General features: G+C 42.8%; 1 protein-coding gene across 1 annotated transcript in view; it reads left to right on the top strand.

Annotated features, from left to right (window-relative positions):
• Positions 1–16,308, top strand: part of LOC145347633 (dihydropyrimidine dehydrogenase [NADP(+)]-like) — a 710,299-nt gene that overhangs the window by 381,528 nt on the left and 312,463 nt on the right. The window contains exon 12 of the mRNA XM_080195279.1: positions 11,249–11,433. Within this exon, the coding sequence (XP_080051405.1) occupies positions 11,249–11,433 (185 nt within the window). The remainder of the gene's footprint in view (positions 1–11,248; positions 11,434–16,308) is intronic.

Genomic DNA, 16,308 nt, shown 5'->3' with positions numbered 1-16,308 from the left:
GAATCACACCTGCACTGGGTCCTCGCTCTGCCAGACATTTGAAAATGTGGCCCAGTAACAATTAATATTGGCTGTGACATTTTGAAAATTAGCTTTATTATCTCCCAATTTGTAATTTGTTTCATGGATTATTTTTCAAAAACTTACAAATTAAGTGTTTAAGTGATTATTTTATCTTATGTCAAAATAACCAATGCAAGATCGACAGTTTGAGGAATGAAAATGATGACATCTGCTTAAACACGTACTAACAATTCGAATAACATTTCAAATTGTACATCATGTCTGTCTATCTCAGCCTTAAATATAATCAACCATAGAACATCCACAACTCTCTGTGGTAAAGAATTCTTAACGTTCATAACCCTTTGAATGAAAACATTTCATAGAGTCCCTCCAGTGCAGAAGGTGGCCATACAAAGAACAAAGAAAATTACAGCACAGGAACAGGCCCTTCAGCCCTCCAAGCTTGCACTGACCATGCTGCCTGACTGAATTAAAACCCCCTACCCTTCTGGGGACCATATCCCTCTATTCCCATCCTATTTATGTACTTGTCAAGAGGCCTCACTACCGTATCCGCTTCCACTACCTCCCTTGGCAATGAGTTCCAGACATCCACTACTCTCTGTGTAAAAAATCAGCTTCATGCATCTCCATTAAACCTTGCCCCTTGCACCTTAAACTGGTGTCCCCTAGTAATTGATTCTTTCACCCTGGGGAAAAGCTTCTGACTATCCACTCTGTCCATGCCCCTCATAACCTTATAGACTTCGATCAGGTCTCCCCTCAATCTCTGTCGTTCCAGTGAGAACAAACCAAGTTTCTCCAATCTCTCCTCATAGCTAATGCCCTCCATACCAAGCAACATCCTGGTAAATCTTTTCTGCCCCCTCTCCAAAGCCTCCACATTCTTCTGGTAGGTGGCAGCCAGAATTGAGCACTATATTCCAAGTGCGGCCTAACTAAGGTTTTATAAAGCTGCGACATGACTTGCTAATTTTTAAACTCAGTGCCCCGGCTGATGAAGGCAAGCATGCTGTGTGCCTTCTTGACTACCTTCTCCACCTGCATTGCCACTTTCAGTGACCTGTGTATCAGTGCACCCAGATTCCTTTGCCTATCAATACTCCTAAGGGTTCTGCCATTTACTGTATATTTGCTCTCTGTATTAGATCTTCCGAAATGCGTTACCTCACATTTGTCTGGATTAAACTCCATCTGCCACCTCTCCGTCCCAGCCTCCAACTGATCTATAGTCTGCTGTATCCTCTGATGGTCCTCATCGCTATCTGCAAATCCACCAACCTTTGTGTCGTCCACAAACTTACTAATCAAACCAGTTACATTTTCTTCCAAATCATTTATATATATATAAATTACAAACAGCAAAGGTCCTAGCACTGATCCCTGAGGAATGCCACTTGTCACAGCTCTCCATTCAGAAACACACCCTTCTACTGCTACCCTCTGTCTTCTTTGACCAAGCCAGTTTTGTATCCACCTTGCCTGCTCACCTCTGATCCCATGCTACTTCATCTCCTGCACCAGTCTGCCATGAGGGACCTTGTCAAAGGCCTTACTGAAGTCCATGTAGACAACATCCACTGTCCTACCCTCATCAATCATCTCTCTCCTTGAAAAACTCGATCAAGTTTGTGAGACATGACCTCCTCTTCACAAAACCATGTTGCCTCTCACTAATACATCCATTCATTTCCAAGTGGGAATAAATCCTGTCTTGAAGAATCCTTTCCAATAATTCCCCACCACTGATGTAAGGCTCACCAGCCTGTAATTACCTGGATTATTCTTGCTACCCTCATGAAATAAAGGAACAACATTGGCTATTCTCCAGTCCTCTGGGACTTCCCCTATAGCCAGTGAGGATACAAAGATTCCTGTCAAGGTCCCAGCAATTTCCTCCCTTGCTTCTCTCAGTATTCATACAGCCCATCGGGTCTGCATTTACTTGCCGAAAGAGCATCCCATCCAAGCCTTCCCCTCCATCCTATCCCGCAACTCTGTGCATTTACCACTGCTAATCACACCTAACCTACACATCTTTGAACTGTGGGAAAAAACTGGAGCTCCTGGAGAAACCCACACAGACACAGGGAGAACATGCAAACTCCACACAGACGGTCACCCAAGACAGGAATCGAACCCGGGTCCCTGGCTCTATGAGTCAGCAATGCTAACCACAGTGCCACCACGGAGCCCAATTTCTCCTTGTCTCGGTCCTCAATGATCAATCCCTTAACCTGAGACTGTGACCCTATGTTTTAGGTTCCCCAGCCAGGGAAAACAACAACTTAAGCAACCCACCCTGTTAAGGCACTTCAGAACATCTTTAAATGAGATCATATTTCATTTTTCCAAACTCCAGAGAGCAGTTTCCAAGTTATTCCCACTTTCAATCATAGGACAACCCTCATCCCAAATCTACCATAACCTCTTCAATCATAGAAGCCCTACAGTGTAGAAAGAGACCATTCGGCCCATCGAGTCTGTGCTAACGACAATGTCACCCAGGCCGTAAGCCCATAACTCCACATTTTTGTCCCACTAATCCCTCTAACCTATGCATCCAGGATACTAAGGGACAATTTAACATGGCCAATCAACCTAATTCACACATCTTTGGAATGTGGGAGGAAACTAGAGCACCTGGAGGAGACCCATGCAGACATGGGGAGAATGTACAAACTCCATACAGAAAGTGACCCAAGCCAAGAATCGAACCCAGGTCCCTGGAGCCGTGAGGCAGCAGTGCTAACCACTGTGCCACTATGCCACCGCACTGCTAATCTAACTTTATACCCTTACTTACAACCTCCACACTGCTGCCTATTTTCTTTTTGACTTCATCTGTCTGTACTCACACTTTCAGCAAATTATGTATTGGGAATCTTTTCATGTTTTATCCCGTTCTATTATTTATACAGGAAAAAAAGTGTTCATTTGTTGCCTCCAGTTCCCCCAAAAAGTTTTCTGTCTTTGTCCTTGAAATGATAAGTAAGTTTTGGCACACCATGCATTATTGCTGTCATTATTAATACTTCTAGAATTTATCACGGATCAACATTTTCCACCTTAACCAAATCTTAAAGCTTTATTATTTACTAAAACTGATATGTGTTTTCAGAGTTTTAAATTTTAAAGATTCACTTTAATTGAAGGACGGTAATGAAATTCATGTAGATTAATCAAGTGGGATTTTGTGGCTTATGCTATGGGCAGCTTTCCACATTCAGTACACTGCATATCAAATGATGCATGTATATAGATAATGCACACTTGAACAAAACATCATGTGACAATGGCAGCAGAAGCAAGAAGGGAATCAGCATGCAGTAATTACATTTAGCCTACAAACTTGCCAGTAATTTATATTGTGATTAAATGTGCATAATCCTTTAATAACCTCTTTAAGCTATCAATCAAACTATGAAATTGCAACTCCCCTCACTGTGATGATGATAAATTGTAGAACGTAGCCAACCATAATGATAGCTCTTTGGTTTATGTCAACAAGCAGCCATTGTATCTTTTGGAACATATTTGTTTAGCCCTCACAGACAGAGCGGCTTATTTTGTACCTTTTTAACGTCTGGAAATTTAAATAACTTGACTGTTTGATTTTCCTACTTTCTCTGATGTAGGCATTTAAATAAATTTGCAGCTTTTCAGTTCTACAGATCTTATGCACCCTTCAAGCGCATTTATGGCGACTGTAAATATTCATAACTCCAACACTGGGTTAAGGCCCATGCTACACAAAAAATGGGACCTGTTTGAACTCAGCACTGAATTCAAATGGTCCCACTGAGTTTGGGTTTGACCATAATTTGACAATCCATTGAAATAAAAGGTAAACTACTTGCCTCTGTGAAAGTTGGAAAAATGTGTTCTGACAGTTATGATATATTTGTGTTGACATACCTAAGGGCTATCATAATATAATTAATGGTTGGCTGCCTTCCACAGCTTATTATTACAGTGGGTTGTAACTTGTAAATTCACAGTTTGATTGACATCTGAAAGAGGGTATTAAAGGATTAGTTGTATTTAATGTGGCATTATGAATAACTATTTTTAAAATAAGAGATTAGGTACTTGTGGGAGTTTGTTGTCTTGAATGGCCTTTCATGAAATAGAGTAGTGATATCTGTTATATATTTAGACATTTATCTCATCTCAACTTGGCTCCTGAGGTCACCCCATGGTGGATATTGGGTGAGTTAGCATGGATGGTGTGAGGGCAAAGGGTGATGGGTGCATCAGCACGGGCTGGCATGAATTGTCACTGAGGTGGCATACGGAGTGAGAGATGAGGGCTGGAGGGCCTAATTTTTAACAAAATAACTGGGATGGAGTCTCACATGACTGATGTGTGCCTTTTAAACAGCCTACCATAGCATTTTGGTAGCCCCTGTGGCTATTTCCATCCTGCGTCCAGGGGGCAGGTAAAGTGATTACATTCCACACCCGCACCCCTGGATTGAAGATTGGGCAGGTGTGAGATTTTGATTAGACTACATTTTAGTGTTTAGAGTAACATCTGTGTTTTATTTTTATCCTCTTTTAAAATGGTTCCATTTGGATTTCTGCTACTTGGGGCACTTTACAGGATGACAGCTGTTGCTTGTGAGAAACTACACTTAATGGATTTCGTTCCTTTAAAGGTACCATAATGTCTGGGTTCGAGCAGTTGTATGTTGTGTGGGCTATTTAGAGTCTTTTTTATCAGCTTTGAAGAAATGTAGCTTACTTCAGATGGCAGTACCTTTAACTCAAACCTATGCATTGATTTAATTGATTAACCATACTTGTAGAGTAGAACATCTAAATTTAGAGGGAAATATTTCTTTTTGTTTCGACATTGTAATATAAAATGTTATTAACGTTTGTTCTTAATGGCTTTATTACCTGGAGGGCTTTCGTTAAAATTTATCGAAGAGGATGTGACATTATAACTGCAGTGCATCCAAAGGAAGTGTGTCATTTGTTCAAAATGGAGTGTAAACTCTGCGGGCCCAGGGAACAAGGGATGGGCATTTACCTTGAATATACATGACTCCCATTACAGAGGTGGGGTGATACAAAATGACTTGTAGCCTAAGCCAACAGAAGAGGTGAACTTGGATTAGTTCCAAATAAGGAAATCTGGACTAATGAGAAGTGGGGATAAAAGTTGGAAAATCAGAATCTTTGTTGGCACAGTTTTACCATGGCTTCAGCAGTAGGATTCTATTAAAATACGGTTCAAAGTATTTCAGAATCAGAAGAAGAGAAAGACATCACCTGGCAAATGTCAAGGAATTGGTGGAACTTGAGGAATAAGAGGTTTTCATGTTACTTTCAGAGGTTGAATTTCCTGCTTGGTACGCATGCGAAGTTGGCAGACTCAGAAGTAGGCGTAGAGTCCACATCCAGATGAGATTGCATTCACAATGCAAATTCACACTGGGTGGCCAATTAAGGCCCTCCCAGCTTGAAATGTGTGTTCCGATTGGCCTCACTGTGTGGCTTGGCATGGGAATGAGTAGGACATCGGGTCCAATAGTATCCACCAGGACTTTGGTACTTAACAAAGAACAAAGAGCAGTACAGCTTTGGAACAGGCCCTGAGGCCCACCACACCTTTCTAAAATAAAGACCTTTTATCTCTACATGGTCCGTATCCCCTCTATTCCCTGTTTATTCATGTATCTAAGTTGAGCTTCCAATGGGAAAACAGATAGGTCCCACAACATGGAAACAAACTTGGTGTTATTACTGTGGCATTTTGTCTATGAATCGATTCTGACCAAGACCTTCACAGAGTCAACATATTTGTATATAGTAGCTCTGAAATATGCCCTTGAAAATCTAGAGTTCTTGCCCTGTAACTGCTACAGATCCAACAAAACTTTGTGGTAGCAGTGAGGAAGCTAGGGGTGTGGGAGGGAGGGGAGTCAGGAAGAGGTTTCTTTTATCCCCTTACATCAGTGAAGGAAGAAAAAATAATGAATAAACATTTCTCCAGCACTTTTTGTGACTTCAGGATGTCCCAGAGTGTGGTCATTGCTAAAATGTGGAAAATGGGCCAGCCAGCTTTTTCATTAACCTTTAACCTTTAATTTTTGCTTGCAAACACATTGGTGCATGAATTCTTTGTTAGAATTTTTTTTGTTTGTTTTTCTGTTTTCATTTAACACATGGCTAGCTGCGTGGTTGTTCATTCTGACTAGTTTCCTGATTTTTTTTGGACCACTCAGAGCTCCATTTGCCATCCCAGTACAAAGAACCTGACTTGACTCTCTGCACAAATATAAATTTATTGAAAGGGGAAAAAAATGTGCATTGTCTCTGCGTCTACAGTTCTCGTTCTAAGTTGTGAATTCTGTGAATGAGTATTTTTGTCACCCCGATGGCTCGACAACACTAGTCCTGGATTCAAGGAAAAGCAATCTACTCAGCTGCTGGAACCTGAAATAAAACAGAGAATGCTGGAGAGCCTCAGTAGGGTTCTGATGAAAGCTCATTGACCTGAGACATTAACCCAACTGACCTCGCTCCACAGATTCTGCCTGCTCAGCTGAGTGTTTCCAGCATTTCCATTTTTATTTTCACAAAGGTTTGAATCGAAGCCCAGTACGACAGCAAACCTGAGTGGTGAATTCATACATTAACGTTGGATTCATTTACTGTCAACCCAATGCTTCAGCCCCTTTTCTTGTCAACCCTGCTTCCACTATCTTATAATTTATTGCAACCAGACTTAGGATGCCCAATCTGCTGCTTATTCTCAGATTGGGCATCCTTATTCTCCCAGGCTCCATGGAAGAAACAATTGCGCTGAATCACATCTTATTTTAAGTTTATTTATTTATTAGTGTCACAAGTAGACTTAGATTAATGCTGCAATGAAGTTACAGTGAAAATCCCCTAGTCGCCACACTCTGTTCGGGTACACTGATGGAGAGTTTAGCATGGCCACCGTGCCTAACCATTCGGACTGTGGGAGAAACCCACGCAGACATGGGGAGAACATGTAGGCTCGCACAGACAGTAACCTAAGCTGGGAATCAAATCCGGATCCCTGGCGCTGTGAGATAGCAGTGCTAACCAGTATGCCACCACGTAAACCAACATTTGTGGTGTTCATCATCTGTAAGCATTACCAGTGATTTTCTACAGTTCATGCACATTGATAATGATCCCTGAATATTAGAGCAACATCAAAATCTTATTGAAACAATCCCTACAAATGCATCTATACGATAGAATTAATATTTATCCTAATTTATATATTGCTGTACACCATTAGTTCCATCATGTACTTTTAGCAATATTTTACAATTGTATTCTGTATGTTTATTTATAGATTTGGAGATTTTTTTGGACTTTAGTTTTGAATTTAGGGTAAATGAAAGAGGTCATGTGACCTGTGTGGTGATACTATTCTTTTAAGAAATATATCCGTGTCATGTTTCTTGTGCAAGATCAGTTTGAGTAGTCAGTTCAGTATTAACCGGTGCCACTTTATCTGGAATCGTTGTTACTGCAGCAGCATAATTGATCTTAATTGGTGGAATGTTTATTTGAATCTGGGCTAAAACAGTGTTGTTGGTTTAGTGTTTCCTCCTGGGGTTTTCAGTGGTTAGGCTTCATTAGGTTTGTTGACAGGAAATGCCATATGTTTGGGTGGGGCTGAGCTCACAGAGAGAAAACAAGCTCACTTGCTGTTTGGGAGATGTAGGGAGAACTCTCTGGTTCTCTTATTTTCTCTCTGAAGATTGAAAGGTGGAATCTACCAGAAAATAGGTCCCTTTCTCTGAGGTCCTGCTGTTTGAAGGTTGACCTTCCTCTGGAGATTGTTGTATGGGATTCAGAAGACATGTGTTTTTCTGACTCTCTGCCCAGTGGTTAAAAGGCTGGAAATCTTGCATCCACATGAGCTATATGTTTTGTGTTAACTGATTCTGAAGAAGGATTCATGTCTATGGGGATATTGCTTAAATTGGAACTATAGACATAGATAGCCGTTAAGAATTAGACCTTGTCATGTTTAAGTACTTCAACTGGTAAACATTATGATAATCCCTTTTGTTATATTTTAACTGTGTTGTTAAATAACAGCTTCCTAATGGGTCAATTGAATCATACCTGGAGTAAATCACATTATGCTCGCCCTGATGCCAAAATCAAAAAAAAATTGTTGGGTCTAAATTAATTTCATAATATATCTTGGAGTTTCTGGTCTGGTCCCTGACACCTTTTTTGAAGTCTACCTAATGGTAAGCTTACGTGGTTTGCTTGTTAGGGATCAAAGCAAGGCCTAATTTGTTTTTGTAAGCAAAAGGCGCAAAGTCTTTCCACCTGGAGACAATGGTTGCAATCTCTGAGTTTACAATGAGTAGAAAGTGCTCAAGCTGTTTTAGGTACTGGGTTGTGCACAGCTCTGCTGCAAGTTGTCCATTTATCTCTCAGACGAAAATGCTTTGAGGTCTAGGTAGCTAATTAATATTTCTGCTTAGCTACAAGGCATATGTATTTAATATTGCCATGAGGAAGAGGACAAATGTAATGAGTCAGGAAGTCTGACTGGAAAGGAACGTAGTTTATTCCAGAATGCAAAGTAAAACCACTATAATGGTGTACACACACTAGTCCCTACCTGGGACTACAGTTCAGCAGGCCCAGTCCCGGGCCTTCCAGCCTTCTCGAAGATTTAGGTAGTGAGTTCCAGCTGGGCTGGCCACTGTCTGTTACCAGGGGAGCCCATACTCAATGTGCCCCACAGGGAGATTAATCATTGATTCCTCAGGGACCTCATGGGGGTGTTTATCAAGTTTACACCATCCTCCCCCCTCTGCCCCCACCACCCCCCTCCCCCGCCACTGACCACCATCACCACTACCACTACCACCACCACAGAGTCCAAGGGTTCCCTCTTGCTTCCATGATGATGGCACCTTCTCCGTCTCTTTAACTCATCTCCATCACGTCAGGTCTGGCCACCCACTTGAGGGAGTGTCACTGGCTGGGCCAGTTTTTGTTATCTATTCTTAATTGCCTTCAACTTCAAAGGACATTTAAGAGTCAACTACATTGCTGTGGATCTGAAGGCACAGACCAGGTGAGATTGCCAGTTTTCATTCCCTGAAGGAAGTTAGTGAACCAGATGGGTTTTTACCACACTGGTTTCATGGTAATCATCCAGATTTTTTATCGAATTCAGATTTCACCATCTGCCATGATGGGATTCAAACCCAGGTTCCCAGACCATTGCCTTGGGCCTCTGGATTACTAGCCCAGTAACAATGCCACTATGCCCCCTCCCCTGTGTTGTCAGGACATAACTATTAATTCCATTAAAATTGTGGAACCCAGAGATTGAGAGTTCAAATACCATGTCTTATTTTTAAACTGAAGTTGATTAACCTTGTAATTTGTAAACTGGCTCGAGATAATTATGACCAGAAGCATTGCAGGTTATCATAATCATCCAACTAGGACATTAGGGAGACATGATCCGGCATGTATGTGACTCCAATCCCGTGTAACATAGTTAATTTTTAATAGATCATAGAACCCTTCGGCCCATCGAGTCTGTACCAAACACAATCCCACCCAGGGCCTACCCCCATATCCCTACACATTTACCCACTAATTCCTCTAGCCTACACATCCCTGAACACTAAGGGGCAATTTCTTAGCGTGGCCAATCAACCTAATCGGCACATCTTTGGACTGTGGGAGGAAGCCGGAGTACCCGGAGGAAACACATGCAGACACGAGGAGAATATGCAAGCTCCACACAGACAATGACCTGAGCCAGTGGTGACAGACCAATCCTGCCTAATCTGACCCACTTTGATAGGATGGCTAGCACAGAGGTGACCTGCTAATTAGCTGCCTCCAGGAATATCGCCACCTGGCCTCAGTGCCAAGAAGTGCAGGATTGTGATCGCCATTTAGCCCCAATGTTGGGGTCTTGAAACCTGCAATAAGACCCCGCTGTTTGTTCAGAAACCCTTTATCCCATTCCAGAAGGGGGAATATTTGAACATGAAAATCAATAGAGGAAATGATTTGAACTCTGATTTCCTGACTTTTAGTTTTTCAGCTAATTGATATGTATTATTAGTGAATTAAGTTTAAAGTTTATTTATTAGTATCACAAGTGACGTTAACATTGCAATGAAATTTCTGTGAAGATCCCCTGGCCGCCACATTCCGATGCCTGTTCAGGTATACCCGAGAATTTAGCATGGCCAATATACCGAATCAGCACGTCTTTCGGACTGTGAGGGGGAACCAGAGCGCCCAGAGGAAACCCATGCAGACACAGGAAGAATGTGAAGACTGTGCACAGACAGTGATCTAAGCTGGGAATCGAACCCAGGTCCCTGGCACTGTGGAGAGCAGCAGCGCTACCCACTGTGCCACTGGGCTGTCCAATTAGATTGATAGTGCTAACTAGATGGACAGAAAATAGTTGTACATAGATGTCGAATAGTTGCATAATAGCATTTTTTTTGTCGTGTAATCCACAGAGTTCTACACTTTTACCAAATCTCCCAACAATTTTGGCCTTGGAGGGAGTGCAGAGGAGGTTTACTAGGCTGATGCCGGAGTTGAGGGGGTTGAGCTGTGAGGAGAGGCTGAATAGATTAGGCTTGTACTTGTTAGAGTTTAGAAGAATGAGGGGAGATCTCATTGAGACGTATAAGATGATGAATGGGATGAATAGGATAGAGGTGGAGAGACTCTTCCTGCTCAGAAAGGATAGTAGGACTAGGGGGCATAGCCTCAAGATAAAGCGGGGGCGGTTTAGAACAGAGTTGAGGAGGAACTTCTTCACTCAAAGGGTGGTGAATCTCTGGAATTCTCTGCCCGTTGAAGTGGTGGAGGCTGCCTCTCTAAATATTTTTAAGACGCGGGTTGATGGGTTTTTGATAAGAGAGGGGATTAAGGGTTATGGGGAGAGGGCAGGAATGTGGAACTGAGCCACGACAGATCAGCCATGATCTTATTGAATGGCGGGGCAGGCTTGAAGGGCTAGTTGGCTTACTCCTGCTCCTATTTCTTATGTCCTTATGTTCTTATGTAATATCACTCCCTAGCTTCAACAACTATACCAACAAGCTTTAGATTAGAAGGAGGTTAGCATCAGTGTTAAAGTCAGATGATGCATTTTGTGCATTACTTTCCAGATCAAGTTCTTATTTTTTTTTCCTGATTACCTTTATTACAGTGAGAGAGGCCATGACCAACATCAGGTTTAACAGATGGGGCTTCCTGGACCTCGATACAGAGACCATGCAGACGAATGAACCCTGGGTGTTTGCAGGTGGCGACATCGCTGGTTTGGCTAATACCACGGTAGAGTCTGTGAATGATGGAAAACAGGCTTCATGGCACATTCACAAATATTTACAGGTGAGTAAGAACTCTGCAGTCGCTAGCCCTCGACTCGCTTCAGTACTTTATAGACCACTTACCTCTGCGGTGTCTCTCAATGGGATGTGTCATTTTGGTTGTGTCTGAATACTGTTAAGCAGTGGAATTTATTTTATCAAATGCATCAAAAGGCATTTGTTTCTGATATGCTTCAAACATTAACAGTGCCGACCGGTAATTGGAATGTTCAAAGTGAAACGAGTTAGTGCTGGTACAAGGATATGAAGTTATTGATTTGATTAATTTACTCCCAGTGTTATTACATACTTCTGGATCTTCTGTGGCGTTGCTGAGGGTGAATCAGAGAATATGTTGTCAGCAACTGTTCTCTTTCATTCCCAGAGGAGATGGAGATGCCACACCACAATTAATTTGTTTCTCTTTCTGTCCCTCATTGCCTTTCTCTTGCCCATTAACTTCATGTTCACTTTTTCCATAGTTCCTCTATCTTGTGGGGCACCATACAGGTCTCTCTCCTTTTGGGTGAGGTGGCTGATGTGGCATAGTGGTTAGCACTTCTGCCTCACAGCACCAGCGACCCGGGTTCAATTCCAGCCTCGGGTCACTGACGATGATGAGTTTGTACATTCTCCCCCTGTCTGCGTGGGTTTCCTCGGGGTGCTCTGGTTTCCTCCCACACTCCAAAGATGTGCAAGTTAGGTTGCTTGGACATGCTAAATTGACCCTTAGTGTGAGGGGGACTAGCTAGAGTAAATACATGGGGTCATAGCTGAGATTGTAGTCGGTGAAGACTCGATGGGCTGAATAGCCTCTTTCTGCATTGTAGTGATTCTATGGTTCTCTTCTTCTTCCCCATTCAGCAAGATATTCACCTTTTTTCTTCATCTTCACGCACCCCACCCCCCACCCCCGTCAAAATATTTCCCTCTTCTTGCAGTCGAATAGGATCTGCCTCTCTGATATATTCACCGTAATTCTCTACATCAAAAATTCTCTTTTGCTTTGAGTTTCAAGGTTTATTACCCCTTGCCGTGGCCTCCCCCCAACCCCCATTCTGGCTAATTCTTCCCTGGAAAATTACCTGCATGAGTCTATGCACACTGATGAAGCCAGCTTCTGAGTGCTTGGGTGCCATTGTGCAGACACACCGATCTCCCAGTGCACATACCTTCTGCACACATGGACGTCAGAGTCTCTCATTTCCCACATTGTGCAGGAGGAGCATATCACAGGTCTGAGGTCTCCTGCTATGACATGATTGAGCCAGTTACTTCCTTAAAAAAAATTGCATTTGCTAGAGGCCTTATTTATTGTGTCCTTGCCCACTGTCCTGTCTGAAGCCCTCATATGCCTAGTCTCATACCATATGTAGACCCCATCCTCACTGCCACCCTTAAAATTAATGCAATATCAATATCTAATCAGGCTATGAGTGTGAAATGGAATGGCAGTGTACCTTCATCATCACTATATTCTTGCCTTGACTTCATTGTCTGACCAGCTCATGGTTCTTGGGTATCTGAGAGAAGTAAACCAAGATTGTGGTGTTGGGGAAGAGGGGAAAATTAAGAGATGAATGTTGACACCATCTGCAGTTTGTAAATCAGAAGAGATTGCAGGATAAGAGAATGGTTCCATCTGAGAAGAAGGATTAGTTAGGAGAATGCCGTCCTCTTCAGTGGCTTGCACCCTGCCACTGGCCAAGATTCAGGCACCCCAATAATGATAAACAACATTTTGACTCTGGAGCTGTGACACCAAGATGTGCCTGTCTCCCTCCAGTTAGCTCCTACTGTCCTCGATAGTGAACCACCTTGTCCTGCAAGAAAGAGGGAAGTATGCCCCTAAGTGCCATGGGAACCTTTTGGGTGATGTGACTACAGCGGTTGAATAACTGTGACTGTGTGAAAGCTGTGAAATGAGGGTATGAGATTTGCAATAGCATGAGATGAGATGAAGCACATGAGTGTTAGGTATGAATCCTGACTGATAGAGATGTTTTGATCAGTGAGTGGTGGCAGGGGAGGGGGGCTGCTGGTGGATGGTGAGTTAAGCAGTGTCCGAAACTATTGATGCTGTCAGTAGGGTTTTGTGTTTGCAAATGTGGTCACTGATCTTCATAAGTTCAAAAGATGTAGGAGCAGAATTAGGCCATTCGGCCCATCGAGTCTGCTCTGTCATTCAGTCAGGCTGATATGTTCCTCATCCCCATTTTCCTGCCTTCTCCCCACAACCCTTCAACCAATCACCAGTTAAAAATCTGTCTAGCTCCTCCTTAAATTTACTTACTGTTCTATCGTGCTTTGGGGTGGTGAATTCCACAGATTCTAATCCTTTGGGAGAAGTAGTTTCTCCTCAACTCTGTTTTAAATTTGCTACCCCTTATCCAAAGACCATGACCTCTAGTCCTAGAATGCCCCAGCAGAGGAAGCATCTGCTCCACATCTACCTTCGCTGACCAGGACATCTCCCTTCCTGCCCACCTGCTCCACCAAGACCTCCAGCGCACTGGATATCTTGGTGTCTGCTTTCTCCTATGTTGCCCCATTCCTCAATGTTCTCCAGTTCAGGATTGCTGTCAACATGACTGCCAACAGCTGCTTGCCCCAGCCACAACGCTTCTCCCCATCAATAGGTGCAGGCTAGTTTTGAGTGATGCTTGCCTCTTATGACATTGCATCATCCCCCCTCCCCCCACCAGCCCCCCAGGGTTGAATTGCCTACTTCTGCTCCTAATTCCTATGTTCCTCTCCCCGCATTGCAATCAATAGTTTATCACAAATTGCAACCCCTGCACCATTTTCAGATGCTATTGAATTCAACTTCCCAGTGAATCTTTTGCAAGGGATCTGTTTGAGCAGGAAGTTGAATATTTTCCATTGAATTTACATTGAGGGAAGAATTGAAAGATTTGCGAAGATTTCTTACAAATTTACTGAGGACAGTTTTCAAAAACGCAAAGGAGCAAATCAAGATAAAAAGCGAATGCAATGTGAATTCCCCAAAGGGAGGTGAAAAAAAATGTTCTCGCATGTAAATTTTTAAGAAAAAGGGATTTTGAGAGAAAATATTTGCTTGAAGATTTAGCATTGTAAGTTGGTAAGTAAATTGAATTACAATTACATGTGAATTCTACATTGTTTCTGCAATGGTGAGGTGTGAAGCTCAAGAGAGCAACTCAGTATCACCTTTTCCGAAGCAATTATAGATGGGTAGCGATGTCCATAGCCTGCGAATGAATAAATAAATATGTATTTATTTGGTGTCAGTCACATGACATCTTGCTTCAACAAATTTTGTTGTAATGCAATTATTGCTGGAGGGTTGTGGTGTCTCTTCAATTCACACGAGACACCTTAGTTGCCGAGGTGGCTGTCAGGTAGGTCCTCACCTCACCCAGATGGCTGTCGAAAGTGCTGGATTGGGGAATTTTTTCAGTTCGCTTTAAAAGAGGGAGCAGTTTCTTTGGCGAGCTTGGGGAATGGGGTTCAGGGGCCACAAACGCAGAGGCTTTAGGATGGGCAGGGCGAGGAGAGGCTTGAGAATACAACCCAAGAGTTAAGTCGGTGACCAAGGTACTGCTCATGGAATAAGGGAATCAAAGCATACATTCAGCTGCTACGGACTAATGGCAGCATGGAGGCAAGTGCTTAGCACTGCTGCCTCACAGCACCAGGGATGATGGCTCGATTCCCTTGGATCATCGTCTGTGCGGGGTCTGCACGTTCTCCCTGTGTCTGCATGGGTTGCCTCTGGTTTCCTCCCACAGTCAGAAAAACATGCTGGTTAGGTGCAATGGCCATGCTAAATTCTCCCACGGTGTAACTGAAAAGGGGTGGAGGGAGCAAATGGGAGATTTTCACAGTAACTTCATTGCAGTGTTAATGCAAGCTTACTTGTGACACCAATAAATGAGGACAGTCTCGATAGTGTGGTATCCACTTCCCCCTGAGTTTGAGAAGCCCTGAAGTGCCCTGGATGTTGATGCTCGGGGTGGCAAGATAATTTTGTGTTTGAGTGGAACTAGCAACAGGAGTGCCACAAGTGCACTGGCCTCTCAATTTTTTTTTTGTTGCTGCGCTTGCAGTTTTAAGCCTAGAACCCATTTTGCAAAGTGTAGGGATAAGAGGATTAAAAAGAGATACAGTACTACAAGACTTCACTCCTGCAAGACAATTCCTGCTTCCCCTTACTTAGTAAACAAGCCTGCCACACTGCAGATTCGAAACAAGAGGATCCAAACTCACAGTGGAGTGCGAGGGGCATGTTTGTTTTAAGGGGAGCTTTTTAGTGTGTGTGCGCTTAAACATTTGGCATCAGTGGAATAAAGAATCACTGAACCAAAACCTTCACTTGTTCAGTGTGAATTTTCCCAACCTTAGCAAGAATCGGCCAATCGCTCTCACATTTAGGGTTACGGGAAACGTGAGACACTCGATTTCACCTTCAGGATTCGCCTTTAGGATTATCCACGAGCAAAAATCACATGAGGTTAATGTCATTTAATAAACTAGAAATCAAGACGGCGGCAGTCACTGCTGGAGTAGAGAGGAAGAGTTGAATGACATGTTATTAGAGTAAAAATTAGTGTGACCTCGATATTTAATAGTCTCGTGGAGACTAATATTTAAATAATAATTTATTTTAATATTACATTATTCATACTTATAAAGCAGAACATACAATGGGGAATTTAGTCAATATTGAGTTATAAGGTCTTCCTCAATTCTGATCTTTCTTCTTCCTTATTGTAAATGTTCTTTCAGAGTGCTGGTTCTGTGGCAAATCATTTTCATTAAGAAATAGGAGCAGGAGTAGGCCATCTGGCCCCTCGAGCCTGCCCCGCCATTCAATAAGATCATGGCTGATCTGTCGTGGCTCAGTTCCACTTTC

Source organism: Carcharhinus amblyrhynchos, chromosome 9 (assembly GCF_965287045.1).
Source record: "Carcharhinus amblyrhynchos chromosome 9, sCarAmb.v2.hapA, whole genome shotgun sequence".
Classification (NCBI taxonomy): domain Eukaryota; kingdom Metazoa; phylum Chordata; class Chondrichthyes; order Carcharhiniformes; family Carcharhinidae; genus Carcharhinus; species Carcharhinus amblyrhynchos.
This window is presented reverse-complemented; position numbering and strand designations above follow the sequence as displayed.